This window comes from Oppia nitens, unplaced genomic scaffold (genome assembly GCF_028296485.1).
Source record: "Oppia nitens isolate AA-2021 unplaced genomic scaffold, nextdenovo-longstitch-racon4-pilon3 scaffold41_pilon_pilon_pilon, whole genome shotgun sequence".
NCBI lineage: Eukaryota > Metazoa > Arthropoda > Arachnida > Sarcoptiformes > Oppiidae > Oppia > Oppia nitens.
This window is the reverse complement of record NW_026533223.1, coordinates 425,865-453,403: the sequence shown is the minus strand read 5'-3', so window position 1 is coordinate 453,403 and position 27,539 is coordinate 425,865. Positions and strand designations below refer to the sequence as shown.

General features: G+C 20.0%; 2 protein-coding genes across 2 annotated transcripts; both read left to right on the top strand.

The window, feature by feature from the left end:
- The first annotated feature begins 84 nt into the window (after positions 1–84).
- LOC128959111 (uncharacterized) lies at positions 85–16,942 on the top strand. The gene is made up of 8 exons (XM_054305054.1): positions 85–151; positions 245–274; positions 420–437; positions 1,857–1,955; positions 2,349–2,828; positions 15,032–15,211; positions 15,336–15,767; positions 16,704–16,942. Exons 4-8 carry the CDS (start codon positions 1,865–1,867, stop codon positions 16,907–16,909), a joined length of 1,389 nt encoding a protein of 462 aa, XP_054161029.1. The 5' UTR covers positions 85–151; positions 245–274; positions 420–437; positions 1,857–1,864; the 3' UTR covers positions 16,910–16,942.
- Positions 16,943–23,756: 6,814 nt separating this feature from the next.
- On the top strand, positions 23,757–27,144 carry LOC128959147 (xenotropic and polytropic retrovirus receptor 1 homolog). Its single transcript, XM_054305091.1, has 9 exons — positions 23,757–23,819; positions 23,882–24,030; positions 24,101–24,446; positions 24,521–25,024; positions 25,094–25,464; positions 25,542–25,692; positions 25,792–26,398; positions 26,493–26,810; positions 26,930–27,144. Exons 2-9 carry the CDS (start codon positions 23,962–23,964, stop codon positions 27,033–27,035), a joined length of 2,472 nt encoding a protein of 823 aa, XP_054161066.1. The 5' UTR covers positions 23,757–23,819; positions 23,882–23,961; the 3' UTR covers positions 27,036–27,144.
- Positions 27,145–27,539: the final 395 nt, after the last annotated feature.

The window sequence follows — 27,539 nt, the reverse complement described above, 5'->3', positions numbered from 1 at the left end:
AATAATAAAAATAATAATAATAAAAATAATAATGAGAAAATAATTAGCGGTAGTCATAGTCATACTACTAATACTAAATGTGAGACAATATTAAAAAATTTAAACAAATCGACTAAATATAAGATCGTTGTCCAGGCGTTCAACTCGAAAGGTTTGACAACTATTTTATAAAAAAAATCAAATTAATTATCTAATAATTGTATTGTTTTTATATTCACTTTGTTTGAACCATACCTACCTAAAGGTGCCGGTCCACCATCCGAGCCAATTACAGGTAATATATATATATATATATATATATATATAAAAAACAATTAGATTTTTAAAATTTATTTATTGTGTGACTGTTTTATTAAAAAACAATTATTTATTTATTTTAAACACGCTTTCCATACACACACTAACCAACACAACAACAGTGGAAACATTAACTGAAGGTATGGTTTAATTTGATATATATTTATCATATTTTTTTGTGTCTATATATGGGTRAAATGGTTGTTAAAATTAGATAATTATTGTTATTATTTTTTTGAAAATTTTTGTTAAGTTATTATTTAGTTGGTTTTAAAAAATATTTTATTTGTTGGTTTTCTGCTACACATTATTTAATTAACTTCAACTAACAAATAAAATAAAATTTTTGAAAAAAACTTAGCTTTTATTAAATAAATTTTTTTTGCGAAATAAAAAACTTTTAGTATTAGTAGTACTTTAAAGCAATTTATTGATTATTATTGATTATTTAATAATATACTGTAATAACATTAATAAAATACATTATATATTATTATTTTAATATATAATATATTATATATTATCAAATCAACTATTTTATACAACATGTATATAATTTTGTGTTTGTGTTATTGTGTTAATTATAATATTAACTTTAGAGATATAGTAATATAATAAATTATTTTTGTAGATAAACATGAACTACAATATATAGTTTATTCTGTATAGTAATTAAATGATATTTTTAATATTTATTATCAAATTTATTATCAAATTTATTATTATTGAAAAAATAATTTACAATAGTTATTAAACAGTAACAAAAAATTTAGTGTTTAATATCAGATATATTTTTAATATACAGTACTTTATATAAGACATATTAAACACACAATTATTATTATTATAAATGCCTTGAAGTTACCCAAAAACTTATATAAATAATAATAATAATAATATTGTAAATACTGTTACACTAGTGTGTAGTATACAGTAGTATCGGAATATTGATTATTGTCATATAAAGTGTCACTAAACTATTATATTATGTATTATACATTATATATATATATATATATATAACTATTGATATTTCATTTCATAGCAGTAGTCACTGTGCATATAATATTTGTCAGTTTAGTTTCAGTACAGTTTAAGCTTTCAATATATAGAGCTTTCATTATACATACATTTTATAACTGAATAAACTTTTATTTGAGTATTTTTTAAGGCATAAAATTGAATTTACAGAATATTCTGTACGTACAGTATATACATAGATATAATGTTAGATATACTGTACATACAGTATATCTTATTGCTTATGCTTTTCAATAGTGGGTTTAGTCGACCTCAAAGTCGCATTCAATTCATGCATTCAAAATAGATATTAAACATTTAGTTTTTTATTTTATTTTATATATGATTTTATACAATATATGTATATATTTTATACATAAATACCCGATAAAATAGTGAATATAATTTTTTCAATAATATTTAACACAATAAACCCACTATTGATCTTAATGTAAGATTTTATTTTTAAAWTTTTTATTGATATTAWTTTTTTAYAAATAAATTTATTGATATTATATATTATTGATTCATTGAAATAGATTGTCCAATGAGTCTATCATTGAATCCCTTAAGTGTCAGCACTTCTAGTATTGATGTCGAATGGATTCGACCACCAAATGATGATAATTCAGTTTCTGGTAATTAAACTAAAAAATAATTGATAAAAAAAATATGAAAAACCACTTTATATTAATTTATATATTAAATCTATGTATTAAATACAACAAAATTTTATATATAATATTATCTTTCTCTCAGAAAATTAGTTATTGATTTATATATATACACATTGTATTGCATACATAGTGTATAAAATTATTTTAGTAGAGATAAAGGCTATTATTGTTATAATTTGTATAATTTATAGTATAATATAATATAATAGAAAATTACAATAATTATCATTTATATATTTTTACTGTTATGACTTTTATTATTATTTTGATGATTAGTGTTAGCGTAGTATATATAAAAATTTTATACTAAAAATATAATCGTAATAATAATAATATATTTTTATCTAACTCTAGAATACATAATCGACTGTAAAAATAGTATCAATTATCAAAAACAATTGAAACTATCGAGTAATACAACAAACTATTTGTTTGATAACTTACAATGCGGTACATTATATGAACTATCGGTAATGGCCTGCAATCGGATCGGTTGTAGTCCACGGCATCAGATATCAGTGAAAACAGTGGGTAATAGTCCACTGGCACCGGACAAGGAGTCACTACTGTCCGCAATAAACTCCACTTWCGTAACAATCAATTTGTTTGCATTCAACGATAACGGTTGTCCACTACAGCACTTCCAGCTCAAGTACCGACAGCGACAACAACCCCAGTGGACACAGTATCCACAGTTTATACATTCAACCCAACGATCCGTACTAATTGATGGATTACAGCCCTATCAGTGGTATTACATACAGATTACAGCCTATTCACAGGCCGGCAGCTCACAGGCCGAGTACAGCTTCTTGACACTAATGCAACCAAACTGTAAGTACTTATACTATATTTGTCTTTATATATATAATGTCTATCCCTTTCCCCTTCCCCTCTATATGTCTCAATCATCCATTACTTTTGAATGTATAGTATTTTGTTGTTGTTTTTGGTTATATTCAATGTAATAGTAGTAGTATTCAGAAATCATTTGCTGTTATTTGCTATTACTGGTTAGTACCAGTTGTTTGTATATATATATATAGCCATCCATCGGGAGTGAATGACTACTTTCCCCTACCATTCCCTCTCATATACTTTTATTTTTAGTATAGAAACCATTACTCTACCCTTTCCTAACTATCTAATGCACTGCCAATACCAGTACAAACAGCCCCACCATTGATTTAACCCCCTTTAACTACATTACCAATGATTGGCACACATTTTGAAACTATTTGAATATACATACAGAATATTTATACAGAATATAGATTTATTTTATATAAGTTATAATCAAAATATTAGACATGCATTCACTTCACGATTCTGTATCTTATAATAATATTATATATATATATATATATATATTTGGTATATATTTTTGACTATTTTTTCCTACACTTCCTCAACACCAACAACAAAAAAATCCATCAATTTTCTAAACAATTTATTATTATTTTTTATCATTATAATTATTTTAGATCAAATTTAATTTATCATATACTGTGTATTACACATGTGTGCATATTATATATACAGTATATATAAAATATTCAAACATTTTTTTTAATTTGGTTTTTAAGCTAACACTGTATAAGTCAATTGCAAGCGATATACTCAATCTTAATAAATTTAAGTCTAATTAATAGTTTTAGTAGTATTTTACTGTATTTTTAGGTTGAATCAATTATTTATGTTATATATGTTTTATATATGTTTTTTCTCTCAATATAAATAAAATATTTAATTTATAACTATTAGATTATATATATATATAAAGTGAGCGATTGATATAATTATTTATCCATTCATTCATGTATTTATTTATTATGGATTATAATATGATTATATATATATATAGTATTAATGTATGAAATGAACAATTGATTTTAATATTGAAAATAATATTTAGGAGTAAATTTCAAAAATATAATATTATAAATAAAATATTTCAGTTTTAATCAAATATTTTTTAAAATAAAAATAGTATTAATAATTAATTGATAACAACTTGTCATATATGATATTGTATATTATAATTTATGTTATAATTATTATTTTATTTTTTGCTAATATTATTATTATTATTATTAATATTATTTATTATTTAACTTATAAAATATTTTTTTAACAAACTATACTTGTTAAAATTATCACATTATAATTATATTTTTATAACAATAATAAACAAAAGTAATTTAGTTATACATTAAAATTCCTAAAATAATATTATTTAATATTATAATGTTAAATTAAAATATTTTTATTAATATTAGACCATTAAGATTAAGATAATATAAAATTTCGTTAAAGATCATTAAAAAAATAATAATGTAGTAATAATTAAAATTAGTATTAATATTAGTAAAAAATATATTATCAATAAAAAAATTAGTTGTGAAATATTTTATAATTATTTAATAATTAGTTTCAATATATTTTTTAGATTCTAAAAGATTTTAAAATCATTTAATCATTAATAATAATAAGAAAATTTAAAATATTTTAGTTTATTAGATTAAAAAATTTAAATCAATAAATTGATATGAATTACTAATGTTTGGTTTATTTAGAAAGATATTAATTTTAAAGTAATTATAGTTTTTAAAATATATATTTCAATTTAAATTATATAAATTATAAAAATTATATATTATTTTACATATTATTTATTTAATCATAATATCTAAGTATTAGTTAAAGATTATTAGTATACTGTACTATAATTTGATATTATAATAATATTGTAATAGTAGTTATTCATTATAATCTCCTATAACTAATATTATTTAATATTTTAATATTAAATCTAAAAAATATTTTTATTAATTATATATTTATTAAACTTAATAGTCATTATTTAACAATTCTAATAATATTAAAATACTATAGATATATTAATCTATTAACAAGTACAATTATTGAAAACATTACAGTTTCGAAAAATATTAAACCTTTAAAATATATAATTGAAATTTATTTGTTCATAAATAGCATATAATTTTTGTTTGTTTGATATTATTATAGTTTACTATAATTTTCAATTAATACAGTATTATATATAATGGAGTAGTTTTATGGATTAAAATTAGTCTAAATTATACAATATATATATATATACCGTATTTAAGACATTATCTAAACACTTAATACATATAATTGTTTTTTAAACACTATATATAGGGTTAAGTTTTAACAAACTTTTATTATACATTACATTATTTATAGAAGCACTCAATTGAATTGAGTTTTTCATATATTATGCAAAAAAAAGTAATTTTTAATTAAACACAATTTTATGGTAAAATATATTATCATATTTTTTCATTTATTTATTTTTTTATAAAATTATGTCATTAATTAATATTTCAAATAATTGTTAACGACTTGTCATATAATTTGATAATAATATTATTATAATATTATTTTATTTTTGTTGTTTGTATGTATTTTAATTGTTTTATTTTTGTTGTTGTTGCTAATATATTAAAATTTCCAAAAAATAGTTTATTTTTTAGAAATTTAATGCATTAATAATTATAATAATAATAATTTTTATAAAATGTGATATTTAAAATAATTACTAATTATTACTATTTTTATAACAATATAATAAACTATAGTAATATAGATTAGCAAAACAAAATTATTAATAAAATTTTTTATTTATTGTAATAGTTATTTGCTTTTAGACATAAAAGTTAGATAATGTTAATTTAGTTACAAAAAATATACAATAATAATATTATTATTATTTTAAAAACATACAATTAGTAAATTGTTACCAAAATTACTAAAATAATTATAATATTTAAATTTAAAAAGCTATCCATGTCTTTATGATAATATAATTTTAGTTTGCTATTAATTTTAAATAATTAACAAATAGATTTTTTTTTAAATTACAGTTTTTAAAAAATTAATCAATTTTTTATTTATAAATATATATATAAAATAAAATAATATTAATAATTATAAAAAGGTATTAACTTATTATTTAAAATTTTTAATACAAATAATAATAATACAGTAATAATTTATAAAGTATATATTTTTTGTTGTTGTTGTTAATTATTTAAATTATTAAATCGATAATCATAAATTAATTAAGTGATAAGCATATTATATATTATTTTAATTAAAAAATATTAAAATTTTTATTACTATAAATATTTTTAAAAAATTAAAATACTAAATAGTATAATATCCAATAATTTGTATTTCTATTAATAACATAGTAATATAATATAGTTAAACAATTAACAAGTACAATTATTTATAAAGTTACAGTTTGGAAATTTTTTTATCAATTTAATATTTTAAAAATGTACATGCATATTTTAGATTATTAATAAACTATATTTATGCAATTATAAGATTTTTTTTAGTAATTAGCAAGTAGATTTATTTTTAAAAAATTTATAGTTATTAATAAAAATATTATATTATTTATATTATTATACATTTTACTTATTTGTTCTAATAAACCAATTAATTTTTATTATAAATAAAAAAATATATATTATAATAATTAAATAATGAAATACTGAGCCACTATCTAATATTAATTAAGTACTATACTATCTATTAAACGATTAACCAAGTACATTTATTGAGAAAATTACTAATAAATATACAAAATATTTTTTTAGTTATATTAATTTTTAAAAATATTTAATTTAAAAAATCTTAAAACAATAAATAAAGTATAATAAATAACATATAAAATATTAGCAAGTAGATTTATTTAAAAATGTATAATTTCTACAGTATTTAAATATAAATAAAATGTTTTAGTTTATAAGTATTAAATTATATAATATATACTGTATATTAAGTGAGCGATTAATATAATTATTTAAGCATTTATTTATTATCGATTTAATACTAATTATAATAAATCAAATATTTTCTAATTAAACATAATTTTTTAATGTTAATCAATATTTCAAAAATAGAAAATTATTATTATTATTTTTGATATTAATTATAAAATAATCAATAATATATAAACAACTTGTCATATATATATATAAATGATAAAACTAAATATTTTTATTATAATTTATTATATGTTTTGTATTTTTTTCATAATTTAGTAAATATTTTTATTATTAAATTTTTTGATAAAAAATTTTCTAAATGTTTCTAATGTATAAACAATAATAATAGTGATATTATTTTTACAAACTGTAATTTTTTAAAAATATTACTATTATTATCATGTTTTATAACAATAATAAATTAAAGTAATATAGTATAAAGTAACTATAAATATCATAATGTAATATTTTTATATTCAATCAAAAATATTTTTATTAATCTTAATAGACATTTAAGTTAAAATAATAAAAAATTTACAATTTGCAAATATATTATCAATATTATTATAAATAATTTATAATTATTTTCTATAGTAATATTTAACTATTGATATTTATAAAATTTTTATTTAAAAATATAAAATTTAAAACTCTCAAATTTTTGTATTCTATTAATAATTTAAAAGTAGTTAGCAAGGTATAAATATTTAAAAAGTTACAGTTTTATTTATTATAGTCATATATTATTATTATTAGAATATTTTAATTATTTTTACCCAATTATGAGCGCGAAAACATAATATATATTTCTAAAATCACATTTAATTTTAATAATAATTTGAATTTTAGCTAATAAAACAATATTATAATAATAAATAAATAATGTTAATAAATGTCAGTGTAAGGTAACAGTCAAATTTAATTAGTGTAATATATTATATTCATCAACTAACATGTACAATTATTGAAAAATTACAGTTTGCAAAAATATTATTACTTTTTATATAACTTCTTATAATTTATTTTATATTACTACTTAATTTAATATTAACTATATAATTTTTCTATTCTAATAATTTAAAAGTAGTTAGCAAGTACATATATTTAAAAAGTTACAGTTTTATTTATTATAGTCATGTATATTATTATTAGAAATTTTTAATTAATTAATTAATTTTTATATTAACCAATTATGGACTCAAAAAATATAATATAAATTATTACATTATAAAACTATACTAGAAAATTGTGTTTACATAATATATAGTAATAAATATATAGAAATAATTTTTGATATTATTATTATTATACTGTTATTTATTTATTAATATATTAGCATTAGAAATTTTTAATTAATTATTTAAATTTAATTATTATTACCCAATTATGAGCGCAAAAAAATAATATATATTTTTCTAAAATAACATTTAATTTTAATAATAATTTGAATTCAAAGTTTAGCTAATAAAACAATACAATATAATAAATAATTATAAATATATGTCAGTATGTGTTGAGAGTCAAATTTTATTAGTGTAATATAGTATGTTAATCAATTAACATGTACAATTATTGAAAAATTACAGTTTGCAAATAATTTTATTACTTTTAAATATAACTATACTATAAAAATTATGTTTAATTAAGTAGTAAATAAATATAGAAATAATTTTTTTATATTATTATTATTATACTGTTATTCAGGTATTTGAATATATTGTATATGTAATAGTAGTTAATATGGATTAAAAATTTTTAATTATAAATTATTCAACAAAAAAAATATGTAAATCTTATATTTTAAGATATTTATAAACACTTTATATATATATATTATACTTAAAACAATTGCCTGTATATTAAGTGTTTATAAATATCTTAAAATATAAGGTTTATATATTTTTTTGAATAATTTATAATTAAAATTTTAAATCCATATTAATATACAGTATAAACCTTATATTTTAAGATATTTATAAACACTTAATATACATGTAATTGTTTTAAGTATAGTATATATATATATATTAGGGTTTTTATAAAAAAAAACATTTTATTATATATACAAACACTTACTTATAGTAAGTAAAAGCAATTTTTCTTATATTATGCACAAAAAATAAGTAAATTTTATTTATTAATTAATTTTCTAATTAATGTTTTTAAAGTGTCTGTAAAAAATACAACAATTAATTAGCAAGTAGATTTATATAAAAAAATTATAGTTAAAAAATATTATATTATTAATATTATTATATATTATGCTTATTTGTTTTAATAAACCAATTAAAATAATTTTTAAAAGATTATAAAATTATTATGTTTTTTGTCGATCAATTAAATCACTTAATTTTTATTATAAATAAAAATATTATATAATGTATATAAATAATGTAAACCATACCAATACTCGTATCTAATATTAATTAAGTACTATACTATCTATTAAACAATTAACCAAGTACATTTATTGAAAAAATACAGTTTGTAGATATAGTTTTCAATATAATTTTGAATAGTAATTATTAAATTACTAATAAATTTACAAATATTTTTGGTATAGATTATTAATATTATTATTATACTATATTTATACTAAATATTTTTTTTAATTATATTAATTTTTAAAAATATTTAATTTAAAAAAAAATTATAAAACAATAATTAAAGTTAATTAATATATCAGTAATTACTCTCATATTTTCTATTAACAGATATATTTTAAAGATATTAGCAAGTAGATTTATTAAAAACTTACAGTTTTTATAATGTACAATTTCTACACTACTTAAATATAAATAAAATATTCAATTTATAACTATTAAATATTATATAATATATACTGTATATAAATTGAGCGATTAATATAATTATTTAAGCATTTATTTATTTATTATCGATTTAATATTAATTATAATAAATCAAATATTTTCAAATTAAACATAAATTTTTTTATGTCAGTGTTAATCAATATTTCAAAAATAGAAAAATATTATTATTATTTTTTGATATAATTTATATGTAATCAATTGATAACAACTTGTCATATATATATAATGATAAAACTAAATATTTTTTCATAATTTAGTAAACATTTTTATTATTAAAATTTTTGATAAAAATATACTAAATGTTTCTAATGTATAAATAATACTAATAATAATAATATTATTATTATTTTTACAAACTGTAATTGTTAAAAAAAATTAACATTATCATGTTTTATAACAATAATAAAATAAAGTAAAATAGTATAAAGTCACATTTGAATATAATAATGTAATATTTTTATATTAAATCAAAAAATATTTTAATTAATCTTAATAGATATTTAAGGTTAAAATAATATAAATTTAGTTTATTATTATTATAAAATTTTATAATTTTCAATAATATTATCAATACTATTATAAAAAAAATTATTATTATTTTCTATAGTAATATTTATCTATTGATATTTATAAAATTTTTTATTAAAAAAATACAAAATTTAAAACTTTCAAAATTTAAAGTAGTTAGCAAGGTATAAATATTTAAAAAGTTACAGTTTTATTTATTATAGTCCTATATTATTATTATTATTAGAAATTTTAATTATTATTATTACCTAATTATTGTAATTATGTATATATATATATTCAAAATAAAAAAAATCACATTTAATTTTAATAATAATTTGAATTTAAGTTTAGCTAATAAAACAATAAATCTATAATAAATAAATATATGTAAGTCAAATTTTATTAGTGTAATATAGTATCTTAAACAATTAACAAGTACAATTATTTAAAAATTACAGTTTGCAAAAATATTATTACTAAAATATTATGTTTAATTAAGTAGTAATAAATATATAAATAATTTTTGATATTATTATTACTATTATTATTATTATTATTATTATTATATATTAATTTATTATATTACTACTTAATAAAATATTAACTATTTATATAATTTTTCAATTCTAATTTAAAAGTAGTTAGCAAGGTATAAATATATTGAAAATGTTACAGTTTTATTTATTATAGTCATATATAATATTATTAGAAATTTTAATTAATTAATTATTATTATTACCCAATTATTAGCTCAAAAACATAATTTATATTTATATTATCTCAAAATAAGTCATATTTAATTTTAATAATAATTTGAATTTAAGTTTAGCAAATAAAACAAAAAATATATTATATATATATATATATATATAATATTATTATAATAAATAATGTAAATATATGCCAATGTGAGTTGTCAGTCAAAATTTATTAGTGTAATATAGTATCTTAACCAATTAACAAGTACAATTATTGAAAAATTACAGTTTGCAAAAATATTATTACTAAAATATTATGTTTAATTAAGTAGTAAATAAATATAGAAATAATATTTTGATAATATTATTATTATACTGTTATTAAGCTATTTGAATATAATGTATATGTAATAGTAGTTAATATGGATTAAAATTTTAATTATAAATTATTCAAAAAAAATTGTAAATCTTATATTTTAAGATATTTATAAACACTTAATATACATGTAATTGTTTTAAGCACTATATATACGGTTAGTATAACAAACATTTTATTATACATTACACTTACTTAGCTAATAAAACTATATATAAATATTATAATAATAAATAATGTAAATATATTTTTCAGTGCTATTGTCAATCAAATTTTATTAGTGTAATATAGTATGTTAATCAATTAACATGTACAATTATTGAAAAATTAGTTTGCAAAAATTTTATTACTTTTTAAATATAACTATACTATAAAATTATGTTTAATTAAGTAGTAATAAATATAGAAATAATTTTTGATATTATTATTACTATTATTATTATAATATATTAATTTATTATATTACTACTTAATATAATATTAACTATTTATATAATTTTTCTATTCAATTTAAAAGTAGTTAGCAAGTACATATATTTAAAAGTTACAGTTTTATTTATTATAGTCATATATAATATTATTAGAAATTTTAATTAATTAATTAATTTTTATTATTAGCCAATTATTAGCGCAAAAACATAATATGTATATATAATAAATAATGTAAATAAATGTCAATGTCCGGTGTCAGTCAAATTTAATTAGTGTAATATATTATATTAATGAATTAACATGTACAATTATTGAAAAATTACAGTTTGCAAAAAAATTTATTACTTTAATATAACTATACTAGAAAATTGTGTTTAATTAAGTATTATAGTAATAATTTATTACTAATAAAAATAGAAATAATTTTTGATATTATTATTATACTGTTATTTAACTATTAATATATTAGTATTAGAAATTTTAATTAATTATTTAATTTTAATTATTATTACACAATTATAAGCTCAAAAACGTAATATACTGTATATATATATATATTGTCATAATAAGTCACATTTAATTTTAATAATTTGAATTTAAGTTAAATTAATAAAACAAAAAATATATATTATTATTATAATAATAAATAATTTAAATATATGCCAATATGAGTTTTCATCAAATTTTATTAATGTAATATAGTATCTTAATAAATTAACAAGTACAATTATTGAAAAATTACAGTTTGTAAAAAATTTTATTACTTTTAAATATAAAACTATAATATAAAAATTATGTTTAATTAAGTAGTAAATAAATATAGAAATAATTTTTTTATATTATTATTATTATGCTGTTATTCAGGTATTTGAATATAATGTATATGTAATAGTAGTTAATATGGATTAAAGTTTTAATTATAAATTATTTGAAAAAATATGTAAACCTTATATTTTAAGATATTTATAAACACTTAATATACATGTAATTGTTTTAAGTATAGTAAATATATATATATATAGGGTTTTTATAAAAAACATTTTATTATACATACAAACACTTACTTATAGTAAGTAGAAGTAGTTTTTCTTATATTATGCACAAAAAAATAAGTAAATTTTATTATTAATTAATTTTCTAATTAATGTTTTTAAAGTGTCTGCAAAAAATACAACAACAAAAAACACATTAAATTAATTAATTAAAATTGTGTTTTTTATGAGTCTACACACATAACAAAACAAAACAAAAAATAAATTTAGTAGACTATAGTAGTTAAGCAAAACAAAAAAATTAAGTTGAATTATATCATCTAAAATATGTTAAAGCAATAAATCGTAACTAAAATTAAAATCTTAATAATACTAAATAGTGTAAAATAAATTTATTATATTATATAAATTATTATATATGCTATATAAGTTTTATGAAAAATTTTTTTAAAAATTATTTAATTTAATATATGCATAAATTTTTAAATAGAAAATCCCATAAAAGTTTTTAAATATAATAATAATATTATACTACAGTAGTATTATTATTATAAATTTATTAATATAAATGTATAAATTTTATGCCGACTTAAGCATTAGTTTTCATATATACAGTAATAGCTTTTGTACTGTTTATTAAATGTCATTTAATTTTTTTGTGACTATAAATATTAAGTTAACTATAATAATAATAATAAGTTTTAGTATAATATTATATAATATAATTTATATATAAAATTCTAATATAAATCATTTCATGTATTCATTAAGATATATAAAATTTTTTATGTTTGTATAGAGATTTTAAATTTGTTATATTCAGTAAAAAAAATATTACAATAATTGTTATGAGACTTAATAACAATAGTTTAAATTGCATTAACAATATATATATATATATATCATAGGGTTAAATGGTTTAATAAATTATTTATAAATTTAAATTATAGTTTTTGAAAGAGATCACTGTTTTTATTATTATTATTTATTTGTAATTTTTATAATAGTTTTTTTTATATATATAGTCAACATTTAAGTGAATAATAGTAATAATAATAATATTTTTAAATAAATAAAATACTATAATATTAAAACTGTCAATTATTTTTAACAGTAAGTTAAAACTATATTAGATTTTATTTTAATTCATATTTTTTCAAAATTTTTTTTAATAAACATCAAAAATGTATTTAATATATATATATATATATATATATATATATATATTAAAGCTATAGAATTTATAGTTTTATTTTTTATATATTTAATATTTTATTTGTCACTTTTATTATTTTTTTAAAAAAAAACTTTATCTCACTTTTCATTTATTTATATATTTATTTTTAAGCAGAATTTTCTAACAGAATATTCTATATATATATTAAATACTATACTATACTATGAAATCTCTATTGAAAATCTTTAAATATACGGAAACGCGTTGAGTCAGCGCTTATTTATATAAGTTTAGACACTTTATATATTTACAATATATATATATATATAACAATTTTTATTTATATACATATATTTATATATATATATTCATAATGTCTTATATGAGATAAAAACTAAAAAAAAATTTAGTGTTATTTACCTGACAAAAAAAATTACATATTAAAATTGAACGGTATATTTGAATTTTGTTGCTAAGTCTATGTACTTATATATATATATATATATATACTGTATATTAGAAATATTTGAAAATATATTAAAATATTTTTTTTCTGTATAAATATATATAATAAAAAATTTTTTGTTATTTGAAATATATGAAGCATTTTATGAATCACTTAATGTTAAAAGATATTTTACTTCAACAATATTATAATATATTGTGTATAATATTATATAATATTATATAATATATTATTTAAGGAAATTGTTTACTTAAGTTTATTGTTGTTTAATATACTGTATATTATATAAGATTTTCATATATATACAGTATATATAATTTTTTTTATTATTATTTTCAATAAAACAATACAACAGTAGTAGTTATTATTAGCATTTAATATTTACGGTAAATTAATTTTTTGTTTGAGTAGTAGTAAACTTATATACAGTATATAAAGTTTATCAGATTTTTGTGATTACATTTTTTTATATAAATATATTTAACTTAAATAATAGACTTATAGTACTTATAGTATTAACAAAATAATATTAAATAATAATATTCATGAATATTAATCATAATGAATGTTAAGAAAAATATTTAGTGTTTTGTTTGATATGTAAACTAATGTATAAATATATTTTTTTTAAATTGTTAATAACAACAATAATAATATGGTTTAATATTACTAAAAAAATATATTTATTAATATATGTATTATTATTATTATTATTATGTAATTTAATAGACAATCTAAACGCTGAACTGAATGAAGAGGCAGTAATACTAAGCGATTACAAGACATCAGTACTGTTGGAGTTTGAAGTGATTTTGCCGTTAACTTTGAGTGGTATAGTCGTAGTCATTGTTACACTACTGGTCTGTATTGTTATACATAGACGACATCCAAACGATACATTTAATGGCTGTTAGTATATATATCTTATAATATATATCCGAGACTACTGTTCCCCTACTATTTAATAGTGATTTTTTTATTGGGAACTATTAGCTAACATCTCTATCTTTTTTTCCCCCAATAATAATGACAGCAAATGGCAATCGTATGACTAATGGTAAGCAAAATATACTTAACGGTGGTATAGGTAGTGGTGGTGGCTGTGGTGGTGGTATAGATGATAATAATGTCAATTTGTGTGATATGGATAAGACAACTACCAGTAGTAGTGCTAATCGTAATCCAATGACTACTATACAGAGCACTGGTAGTGAATATCAACGACCAATGCTATTGAATACCAGTGGCGGCGGCGGCGGCGGCGGTAAATGCCTATACTATCCGACCCCATACGCCACGACACAGATTGACGATAGTATAACATTTGTCGATAATAACGGAACCATTAGAAAGATGGCCACCGATTGTGGCGGTGGTGGAGGTGGTGGCGGACACTACGCCACTGTCAAGAGGATGACACCTAAAATGCATCCAAAAAGTGATATACATCTCTATAGTTATGCGGGTAGTTATCACTTATATTTTTTTAACGACTTTCCTCTTAATAATATCTTATATAACATATTATATATAATTTATATATAATAACAAATATTTTATATTGTTTTTTGTTGTTGTTTTGTTGTGTTGTTTGAAAAATTAACTTTTTTTTATGGCCACCAAAAAAATTATTAGTCTAATTATTCATGACTTTTATTAATTCAAAAAAAAGACAAACATCTAAAATATAAAAAAAATTAGTTATATATATATATGTATTATACAGTATATATGTATATTATATTATATTAGATTGCTTTCTGTCATAGAAAAAAAATTATATATAAATTATGATTTTTTTTTGGTTTTATGTTAATATAATACAATTAAAAGGCAAACTTTTTTTGTGTTAACAATTTCTCATCCCTTTATTTTTTTTATATATTATTTTACTTATGGTTTATATATTATTTTTATATATATATATTATATAAATTATTATTATTTATTATTAGATTATCCGCTAATGAGAGCTATCTTTTGCACACATTTTTTTCAGCTTAAAATAAATACAATATATTTTTATATTAATATTTATTATTATATATAATATTGCCTTTTGTTGAAATGCACGCAAATTATTATATATATATATATATATATATGGCATATGATATACAGTACTGTATGTTATATAATATTATATAATTTAATATTTTATTACATTTACGAGTATTTTATTGATTATTTTTTTTCTCGTATCTCTAACTTTATTTTTATATCATGTGTGCCTAATATTTATTATATTGTTTGTTAACTATATATATATATATAAATAGTTATAATATTTTTTTTTTGGTGCCCGTATTGTTTGAACTAAAAATTAATTATTTGTTTTATTTTATATTTATTTATATATTTATTTGTTTGTTTGTCTGTATATATATTCAATATATTACAGTCAACTCTCAACAGTTAAATGTTTCAAAAGACGATTCAGAGTCACTGATAACATATTTGGTTGAACCTATTGGCGGAGCACCGGGAGGTGGTAGTGGTGGTGGTCATGGAGGAGGAGGAGGACATCCCGGTTATGATACCAATACACTTAACCATTGTTGCTCTTATATAGACAATAATAATCAAACAACAAAACTTGACTTTTGATACTACAGTATATGTTGTTATTATTATATATATATATATATATATATATTTAGAAAGAAAAAAGAGACAATTTTTTGTGATTAATATTAATTATTATTATTACTGTATTATTGAAAATAAATAAAATAAAAATATTTATAATTTTTTTATTTATAAAAAAATAAGAAAAAAAATGTTTTTAATTTTATGTTAACTGAAGATAATATATAATTTATTTCCCTTTAAAAGCTAATTATTGTGTCATTAATTAATTATAAGACAAGACTATGTTATTATTATTATCTAATTAAAAGTGTTTCACGAGTTAATCGATACACACGTAATCAATAGCCAAGTGTAAGGATATATCAATATATATATATATACAGTATATATGAGATATCATCACAAATAAAATATAAATTTATATAACATTTTAACGTAAGTATTAGTACTAAAATTTTTTTTTAATATATGTTACGTATGTACAGTATCTTTATGATGAAAAAAATAATTGAGATAAAAATATATATATATTTGTGATAACTAACATTTTTTAATTTTTTTTATCATTACAATAGTATACTATAGTAGTAGTAGTAGTAGTAGTTAGCAATGATTTTAATTGCTTAAAAAATATTGATTATTGAAAATAATAATTATGAAAGTAATTATAAATAACTAATTATAAAATTAATTAACAATTGATAAATATTTATATATATATTTATTTATTTATTATACTGTATATATCAAGTAATTGTTGTGTAAATATAATAATATATTATAATTTTAATGTATGTATGGTTTGATGTACAACAAAATTATCGATAAATAGCATATATATATATATAGTTAGCCTTTAACTTAATTTTGTTGTTGTTGTTGAATATGTTTGAATAAATTTTGTTAATTTATAAATTAGTATTATTATTATTATTGCACACAAAAATCCAATTGATTTATTGATTAAAATTTTACGCAAAAAAATCTTATATTGAAAAAACAAACAAACAAACAAAAATCATTTTCATAAAATAATTATTAATAGTATATTAATATTTATCCAAAAAAAATAAAATAATATATCTATTATTAATTAAATGTCAAAATTATTATACAGCCATAAATAATTTATATTAATATTTATTATTAACTTTTTATATAAAAAAATATTAGTAATTTATTTTTATGTGTGACCTTTGACATTTTTTTAACTAAGTGTTTAGCTAGCAATTTTATTTTGTATACTTATTTATATTGAGAGGGGGATGGGTGGGGAGGAGGGGTGTGGGTGATAATTTTTAGTTTAAGTCTAATATAAATATTATTATTATTTTATATTATCACTATTATCATCATTAATATGCAGGTCATTGTAATTTCTGGCTACAAAACTAACATTATATTTGCTGAAAATATTATTATTAATCAGTTTTACATACAGTATATATGTATATATATACTGTGTATATATTAATATTAATATATGTTTATATTTAATAATTTTATTAACATATAGATAATAATTTTACTGAGTTAGCAATATTTATTTATGTATTGATAATTTATATCTGTATTTATACAGTATATATATATATTACTAATATAATAATATATACTGTATATATATGCATAATAATAATAATAATAAAAATTATCATATTTATTAATAATAAATTTCAACGATAATTTCCACACACACACACACACAAAAATAATTATTAGTTATAAACGATGACTAAAAATGTAAGTAAAATTATTATTAAATATTTAATAAAAAAAATTGAATTTTTTTTTGAGTAAATGTTAAATAAAATTTTTTTGTGTGATTTGATTGTGAACAACGCCCTCAACAAAAAAAAACCAACACATAATGTATAGTAACTGTGCTCTCATATATATATATAGCAGCATACCTGTCCCCCCCTTTATATACATGTATATAACTGTACAGTATATATATATATACACGAAAAAATTGTATATTATTATTGAATGTGTCTTCAAAATCGATGTTACATCATATGTATCGTAATATATGATAATAACTTATATATGTTAATAATATCTCATATATATATACTGCATATATCAATGCAAAACCAATAATTACCTGATCATAAAATTATATTAATATTTATTACACCTGAGAACCTATATATTTATATATATGTACATCAAATTTCTATTACATAAGTAAAGTACAGTATTATTATTATTATTATTATTATTACAAAAATTTTTATACAAAAAATTCAATAATAATAATAATAATATTGAAAAAATGGGTGTACATATAATGTGTGTGTGTGTATATGTGTGGTCCAAATAATAATAATATAATAAATAATAAAATAGAGAGAGAGAGAGAGAGAGAGAGAGAGAGAGAGATCATTGAATTTTTTGTCATATAAAATACAAACACAAAATTATTTTGAAATAAATTTAAATATAATTGACTTTTTTTATAAGGAAAATACAGCAAAAAAATTTTTTAACTATTTATATGTAGTATAATATTATAATAATTTTGTAATTTTTATTCATAACTTTTTTTTAAAATAAAAATTATTTTACACGAAAAAAAACAAATTACTTTTGTGGTATTACCTTGGTATTAAAAAATAAATAAATAATAAATAATCCGTTATTTATTATTATAATTAAAAACAATAAAAAGTTTTTTAATTACCGAAACATGGTTTAAACAACAAATTAAAATATATTAAAATTATTATTATTATTATTACGGTATTAATATTTTTTTTGTAATGTATATGTAATTTTATATTTTAAAAATATTATTGAATTTATTGAAATTTTTCAAATTTTTCCAAATTATTGAAATATAAATATATTGTATTTTTAAAAATATATTTTATTAAATATATATAAATATCTAATTTCTTTGATGTATTGAAATATAATGGCCTTCGATATAGTTATATATTAATAACCACTGTCTCTGWCTCTGACTCTCTCTCTCTCTCTCTCTCTCTCTCTCTCTCTCTCTCTCTCTCTCTCTCTCTCTCTCTCTCTCTCTTTCTAATCAATATATCTATCAATTTAGTAGTTAATAATAATTATAATATAAATGTAATCGTCTATCGAGTAGTTTATTATATACACACACACACAACACACACACACACTTTAAATGAGATTTAAAAGTTAAATACATTTATACAGTATATTAAGTAAACAATTTGTTTGATAATTATATATATATACTGTATATATATAGATATATATATATATAAATTTTTGTGATTAGAAAATAACTAAACATTTTACGCATATAGTATACTATAATATTATTAATATATTTTTTTTTGATAGACAAAATCAATTTGATGTTATGTTATTAATTTTAATTAATTGAACATTAACTGTGTGTATGAATACATTAAACTATAAAATAAATATAAATATTATTATTATTATTATTAATAGACTATAATTATTGAAACTTATTAGTTAAAAAAATAATCTAATTTAATAATAATAATAAAAATATTTTGTGGTGTGATTTTTAACAAAGTGTTAGTTTTTTATAGTATTAATTAATTAATTAATAATTTTGTGATCATAACAAGTGTTTAATTAATTTATTTTTTTAAAATTATTATTTATAAATCTTCTAAAATTAAAGGTTTGTAAATTAAAAACAATTTTATTTATTTTATAATATTTTAATATTAATTTAATATTTAATTTAATTTTTCCAATAAAACTATTATTATTTTAACATTAATGTTAAAATTTGATATTTATTTATTACTTGTACTGTTTAATAAAAGTTTTGTGTTTACAAATTTATTCAAAAAAATCTAAAAACATCCAAAAACAACAATTAAATTATTAATAAATATATTATTAATAATAACATTATTAACTACATGTAATATACTTAATATATAACTTCAATTATAATCAACAACAAAAAACAAAATAAAAATGTTTATTTTAATAAACAAAATGATATATAATTTATATTATAAATATTTTTTTTGTTGGCAAATGTCAGCAACAATATTATATTATTAGTCAAACTTAATTGACATCCAATGCTAATATAAAATTTACTTTATATTACAAACAGATTTTTTCACTTTATTTTTATTTTATTTTAGTTTTTTTGTGATTAGTTTTCATATATAAAATATTCATAATATGAAATCAAATAAATTATTTTACAACTAGAAAATCATCTCTATATATGTGTGTATATTATATATATATATATATATATATATATATATATATATATATATATATATATATATATAATATACACATAGAGATAGAAAAAATACTGTAAATACAAAAATTTAATTTATTTGTGATTATGCTAAAGTGCTTTACACAAAACATACACTTAAACTTATAATACACACACACACACACACACACACACACACACACACACACACACACACACACACACACACACACACACACACACATACATACATACATACATACATACATACATACATACACATACATACATACATACATACATACATACATACATACATACATACATACATACATACATACATACATACATACATACATACATACATACATACATACATACATACATACATACATACATACATACATACATACATACATACATACATACATACATACATACATACATACATACATAAGCTAACTATAAATTGGTTTTATTTGTATCTAAAAAAATAAAATTATAGTTTATATAATTTATATCTCAGTAATGATTTCCTCGATTTGAAAATTATGTAAATTTTATTTTTCCTGTATCTTTAATATTATTTATTTTGAGTATATACTGTACTATACTGTATATATATATTATTAAATATTTATAATATATAATAGTAATAATAATAATTGTGTTTTGACTAATACGTGATCATTTTGTAATTGTTATATAAATTGATCAAAAATTGTGTGCAAATAAAATATTATTATTATTATTATATATAACTATTATTATTAGGAAAAATAACATTTATGTAATATATTGTTATTTTTTTATATTCAAAAATATTTCTAGATATCACTTGAAATATATGTATAAGAAAAATAAAATACTAGAAAAATTTTAATGCACTTTAAAAATAATATTTATAATAAATATAATATAATATAAAAGCAAATATATATTTAATAAAAAAAATAAAAGTTTCCAATTATATACACAAGTATTTTCAAATAAACATATTTTTTTCAGTTGAAAAATAGTATTATTATTATTATTATTAAATTGAAAAACACATACATTAAACAAAACAAAAAAATATTTTTATATTATTTTATTTATTTTTTTGGTGATATGACACTTAAAAATTTCAATATTTATATTAGGATTACATATACAGTAYMTCATAATCATAAGTGTGTGTGCACACATRTATGTRCATATATATTATATATACTGTATTRTATRTATTATATTAGGTATGTATGTATGTACCGGTATGTGTGTGTGTGTGTGTGTGTGTAGTGTATATGTAATTCTAGCTAACGGTGCTCTCTATCTAATGTATATATAACAACATATTGTAGTTATTTTTTAAAAAACCTGAATATTCTGTAAGTATATTACAGAATATAATGGAAGAGTCAGTCMGTCCATCCATTGTGTGTRTGTTSWGWGCACAGCACAGCCCTAAAAAACATATGAGAAGCGCCGCCCCCTATGGCCTCATATTTGACTATTAATATGTAATTTCAATGAATAAAAATAGAAATATAAAGTATAATAACTTTTGTGTCTTAAATAATGATTATAATACTGTAATAATAAACGATTAGTTAGTAATTATTTTATACGAAAAATATATATATCATTAAATAACTTGAAATACTATTGATTACTAATCAAACAAACAAACAAAATAGTGATATATTAGTATATCACACGTCATATACATWCGGTATATATATATATATAAATTATTGGTATTATAAGTGTATATTAAATATAATATTAGATTATTATTATATTATTATTATATTATAATTACTATACATATACTGTATATATATATATCTGCTTAACCTTCAATTGTTTGATACTATCGTTAGTATCGTATATACAGTATATATATATATATATATATAATATGAGACCTCTCTTTCTSTATTTAAAAAAATAATTGCATCTGTTTTATAGTAGAAATTAAATTAACTAAAAAAACTAATAAATTTTTGTTTTATTATAATAATTATAATTTTTTWATGTTCCCATTAATGCTAATATAATAATGTGTTAATAATTTATTTTTTWTTTAAAAAGGCTTGACATTGCTTTTACAGTATTTATTATTATTATTATTATTATTATTATTATTATTATTAACTGATTAACAGCTGATTGAGTACTTTATTATATTTATTTAAATAGTAATAATAATAATAACAGAGARAGAGAGAGAGAGAGAGAGAGAGAGAGAGAGAGAGAGAGAGAGAGAGAGAGAGAGAGAGAGAGAGAGAGAGAGAGTATATGTAATGCATTTGTTTGAAACAACAAATAAAAAATAATTATTTTTATTTAAAGAGTTTTTTTATTTATTATACATTCAATGACTTATGCAATACATATGTATGTGTTTTCCTCTCTCTCTCTCTCTCTCTCTCTCTCTCTCTCTCTCTCTCTCTCTCTCTCTCTCTCTCTCTCTCTCTCTCTCTCTAACTATATCTCAATCATTGTGTATATCTCTATCACATATACACTCTCTCTCTCTCTCTCTCTCTCTCTCTCTCTCTCTCTCTCTCTATATATATATATGTTAGTCATTGAGATAAACCTATAGTTAATAATAAAAATCATATGACTGTTGTGTTTATGTGTCTTATGTTTGAAACTAATTGATCCCAAAAAAAAAACAAACAAAGTATGTCTTGAATTGTTTGGACCAATTGAATGGTGACAACAATATATATATATATTGATTGTGTCTAACGATTGTCTTATCTATCTATMTATAGATCTAGTCATCCATCAGGCGGTTGGCTGTCTGTGTGTGTGTGAGGTWGTGGTCACCCGATAGACATCGGCGGCGACGATCATGAAGTTTGCTGAACACTTGTCGGCCCACATAACACCCGAATGGCGCAAACAGTACATCACTTACGAGGTATGTATTTCTGTCGGTAACCGATTAGTGATTATCATCTATAATGGTATCTAAATATATTCACACACAGAATATGAAGGATATGCTATACTCGGCAGTGGATCAGTTGGCGGCCTCGGATGCCGTACACGAGCTAAACAACGATAGTATAGTTAGCGGCGGTATCCGTGCCATCCATGGCATCGTCCACAACAACGACGACGACGACGACAACAACGATGACGATGAGGACAACAATAGCGACGATTTGGCAGCCAATGAAAGTCTTAAGCAATTTGAAGAACAATTTTTCCTGTACTGCGAGCACGAGTTGGCCAAAATTAATACATTTTTTGCCGAAAAACTGGCCGAAGCTATCCGAAGGTTTACCGATTTGAAGAACGAACTGAATTCCAGCCAAAATCTTAGACAAAACGGTTTTTTTTTAGATTTTTCGGTGATTTTAATTGAACYGATAATTGATTGATTGATTTTCTTCATTGTCTTCCAGGCAAACAAAAGTACGACAATCGCTTGTTCGGCGGTCTGTTTGATCGTCAGATTATGACCACCAATCAGAAGGACACCGGCGGCGCTGGTGGTGGCGGTGGAGGCGATGATCGCAAAGTTAGCCGCAAACTACACGACCTGAAGCTAGCGTTGTCCGAGTTTTACTTATCGCTAGTACTGCTCCAGAACTATCAGAACCTGAATTTTACGGGATTTCGGAAAATATTGAAAAAACACGACAAACTATTGAATACAAATTCGGGTCTCGAATGGCGYCAAAATAATGTCGAATCKTCGCAGTTCTACACCAACAATGAAGTATCGAAATTGATTGTCGAAACCGAAAACCTGTTTACCAGTCATCTGGAATCGGGTGACCGACAGAAGGCAATGAAACGCCTACGGGTTCCGCCGCTGAACGCCCACCAATCGGTTTGGACGACATTCCGGGTCGGCTTGTTTTTGGGCGCATTTGTCGTACTATTGACTAATGTCATACTTGCCTGTATGTCGTTACCATTGATTGTTATCTGATCCACCAATTAATAAGATATTATCTTTCTTTTTATAAAAGCAATGCTCGTCCAACTCGATCACGAATGGCCAGTAGTTGTCCGCTTGTTTCGCGGGCCACTGATGATCATAATGTTCTTATTCATGATCGGTATCAACGTTTACGGCTGGCGTACGGCTGGCGTCAATCATGTACTCATATTTGAATTGGATCCACGCGATCATCTATCGGAACAACATTTTTTCGAAATTGCCTCCATATTTGCCGTAATGTGGTCGCTGGCCGTCTTGTCGTATTTGTTTTCGCCGAATATACTATCGATTAGTCCGAATCTCTTTCCCTTGTGTCTCGTATTTTTGATGGTCCTATTCATGATTAATCCGACCCGAACTTTGAGACATAGCGCCCGCTTTTGGCTATTAAAAGTATTGGTAAGTTGGTCCTGTACTCCCGATTTGGTGGACACATTAATTAATTGACTAACTGTTTGTTTGTTTGTGTTGACCAGATTCGTGTAGTCCGAGCACCGTTTGTTAAGGTAGAGTTTGCCGACTTTTGGCTGGCGGATCAGCTCAACTCGATTGTACCGATACTACAAGATTTTGAATTTCTTGTCTGCTATTATCTGAACTACTATTCCCGATCGCGCAATGAATTTGGTAATTATTTATACTCTACTATTATCTGATTATATATTATTTTAATCGGTAATCTCTAATGACTGACCATCACTACTACTACTACTACTACTTGACCAGAAACGACATCCGATTGTTGTATATCGAGTACGACATACGATCTATTGATTCGCACATTTGTGGCCTGTCTTCCCGCTTGGTTTCGTTTTGCCCAATGTTTGCGCCGTTATAAAGACGATCGACGCGGTCTGTTCCCGCATGTGGTTAACGCTGGAAAATATTCGACAACTTTTTTTGTGGTCATATTTTCGACGCTCACCCGAATGACAATCAGTTTGTTTTTTTTGTTTAATTTTGTTTTTTTGTGGATCAGTTTAAYGATGATCTCTCTCTCTCTCTCTCTCTCTCTCTCTGCAGAYGATTACGAACACGCCTTCAGTAATCCGTACTTTAACTTCTGGATCATMGCATTGATTGTCTCCTCTTGTTATACATACGTTTGGGACGTTAAGATGGATTGGGGTCTATTTGATCCCAATTCACCATCAAAAGAATATCCATTTCTACGCGAAGAGATTGTCTATTCGTCGGCCAACTACTACTACTTTGCTATCATCGAGGATCTGATCCTACGTTTTGCTTGGACTATATCGGTATCCCTACAGGAAATCGGTATCATTCCCAGCGAACTGTTGACATCCATACTGACACCACTGGAACTGTTCCGGTAAGCGATGCGAATCGATTGATTGATTGTCATCTCCAGAGAGAGAGAGAGAGAGAGAGAGTTAATGAATTTGAATCCCAATTCAATTTCGCAGACGTTTTATTTGGAACTTCTTTCGCCTGGAGAACGAACACCTTAACAATTGCGGCGAATTTCGGGCGGTTCGGGACATATCGATAGCACCGATAGAGAATACCCGCGATATGAATGGCGGTAATAAACCGTTTACGGGAAATAACGATCGGAAAACTAGTTCAGGTACTCAACTCAAGTATCGCCGACCGAAATCGGTTAACCGATTGCTTAGGCGTAGCGATTCAACTACCGGTAATTATTCTGGTCAACAACAGTACCTAAAAGTCAGAACAAATAATAATAATAATAATAATAATCAAAGTATGGCTTCATTAAGGTATGTGTGTGTGTTATCTGACTATTAATTATTTTTTTTGTCTATTAATTTACCGATAATTTTTATTTTATATTTTTTTTAATTATCATTAATTTTTTTTTGATTTGATTTTTTTTAAGTACCAATTCATCAAACAGTTTGTCCAACAATAGGGGCGGCAATAATGCTATGGATGTAAATCTATTGATTGACGACAACAACACCTGTGAACTAAACCAGTTATGACTAGCAATGGATACGGCAATTGATAAGCTATCAAATGTCTCATAATATATAACAACAATTTTAATTAATTGATTAATTAATTAATTAATAGTTTAATTGATTGACGACACAAGCCTTGCTATGTATTGTTTAAATTATTAGCAATTAATTGTTATTTATATATATATAAAATATATATATTTATCAATCAATATATATTAGGATAACTAACTAATTATTTAAAAACAAATGGCTTATTATTTATTGATTATTTTTAATTATACTCTCAATATATATATATATATAACGTTATGTTAAATAATGATATATTTTTATTTTTAGGTTTTTTTTTWAAAAATTTTAGTTAATACATATATATATATATTGTAAAATTTAATTTTACTAATTCGTTGAGAAAATTATCATGTTAATTTACTTAATTAATTAACGTTCAATTATTACTTATAGTATTATTTAACTTAATTATTATTATTATTAATTATTTTTTTGGGAATAATAATGTTA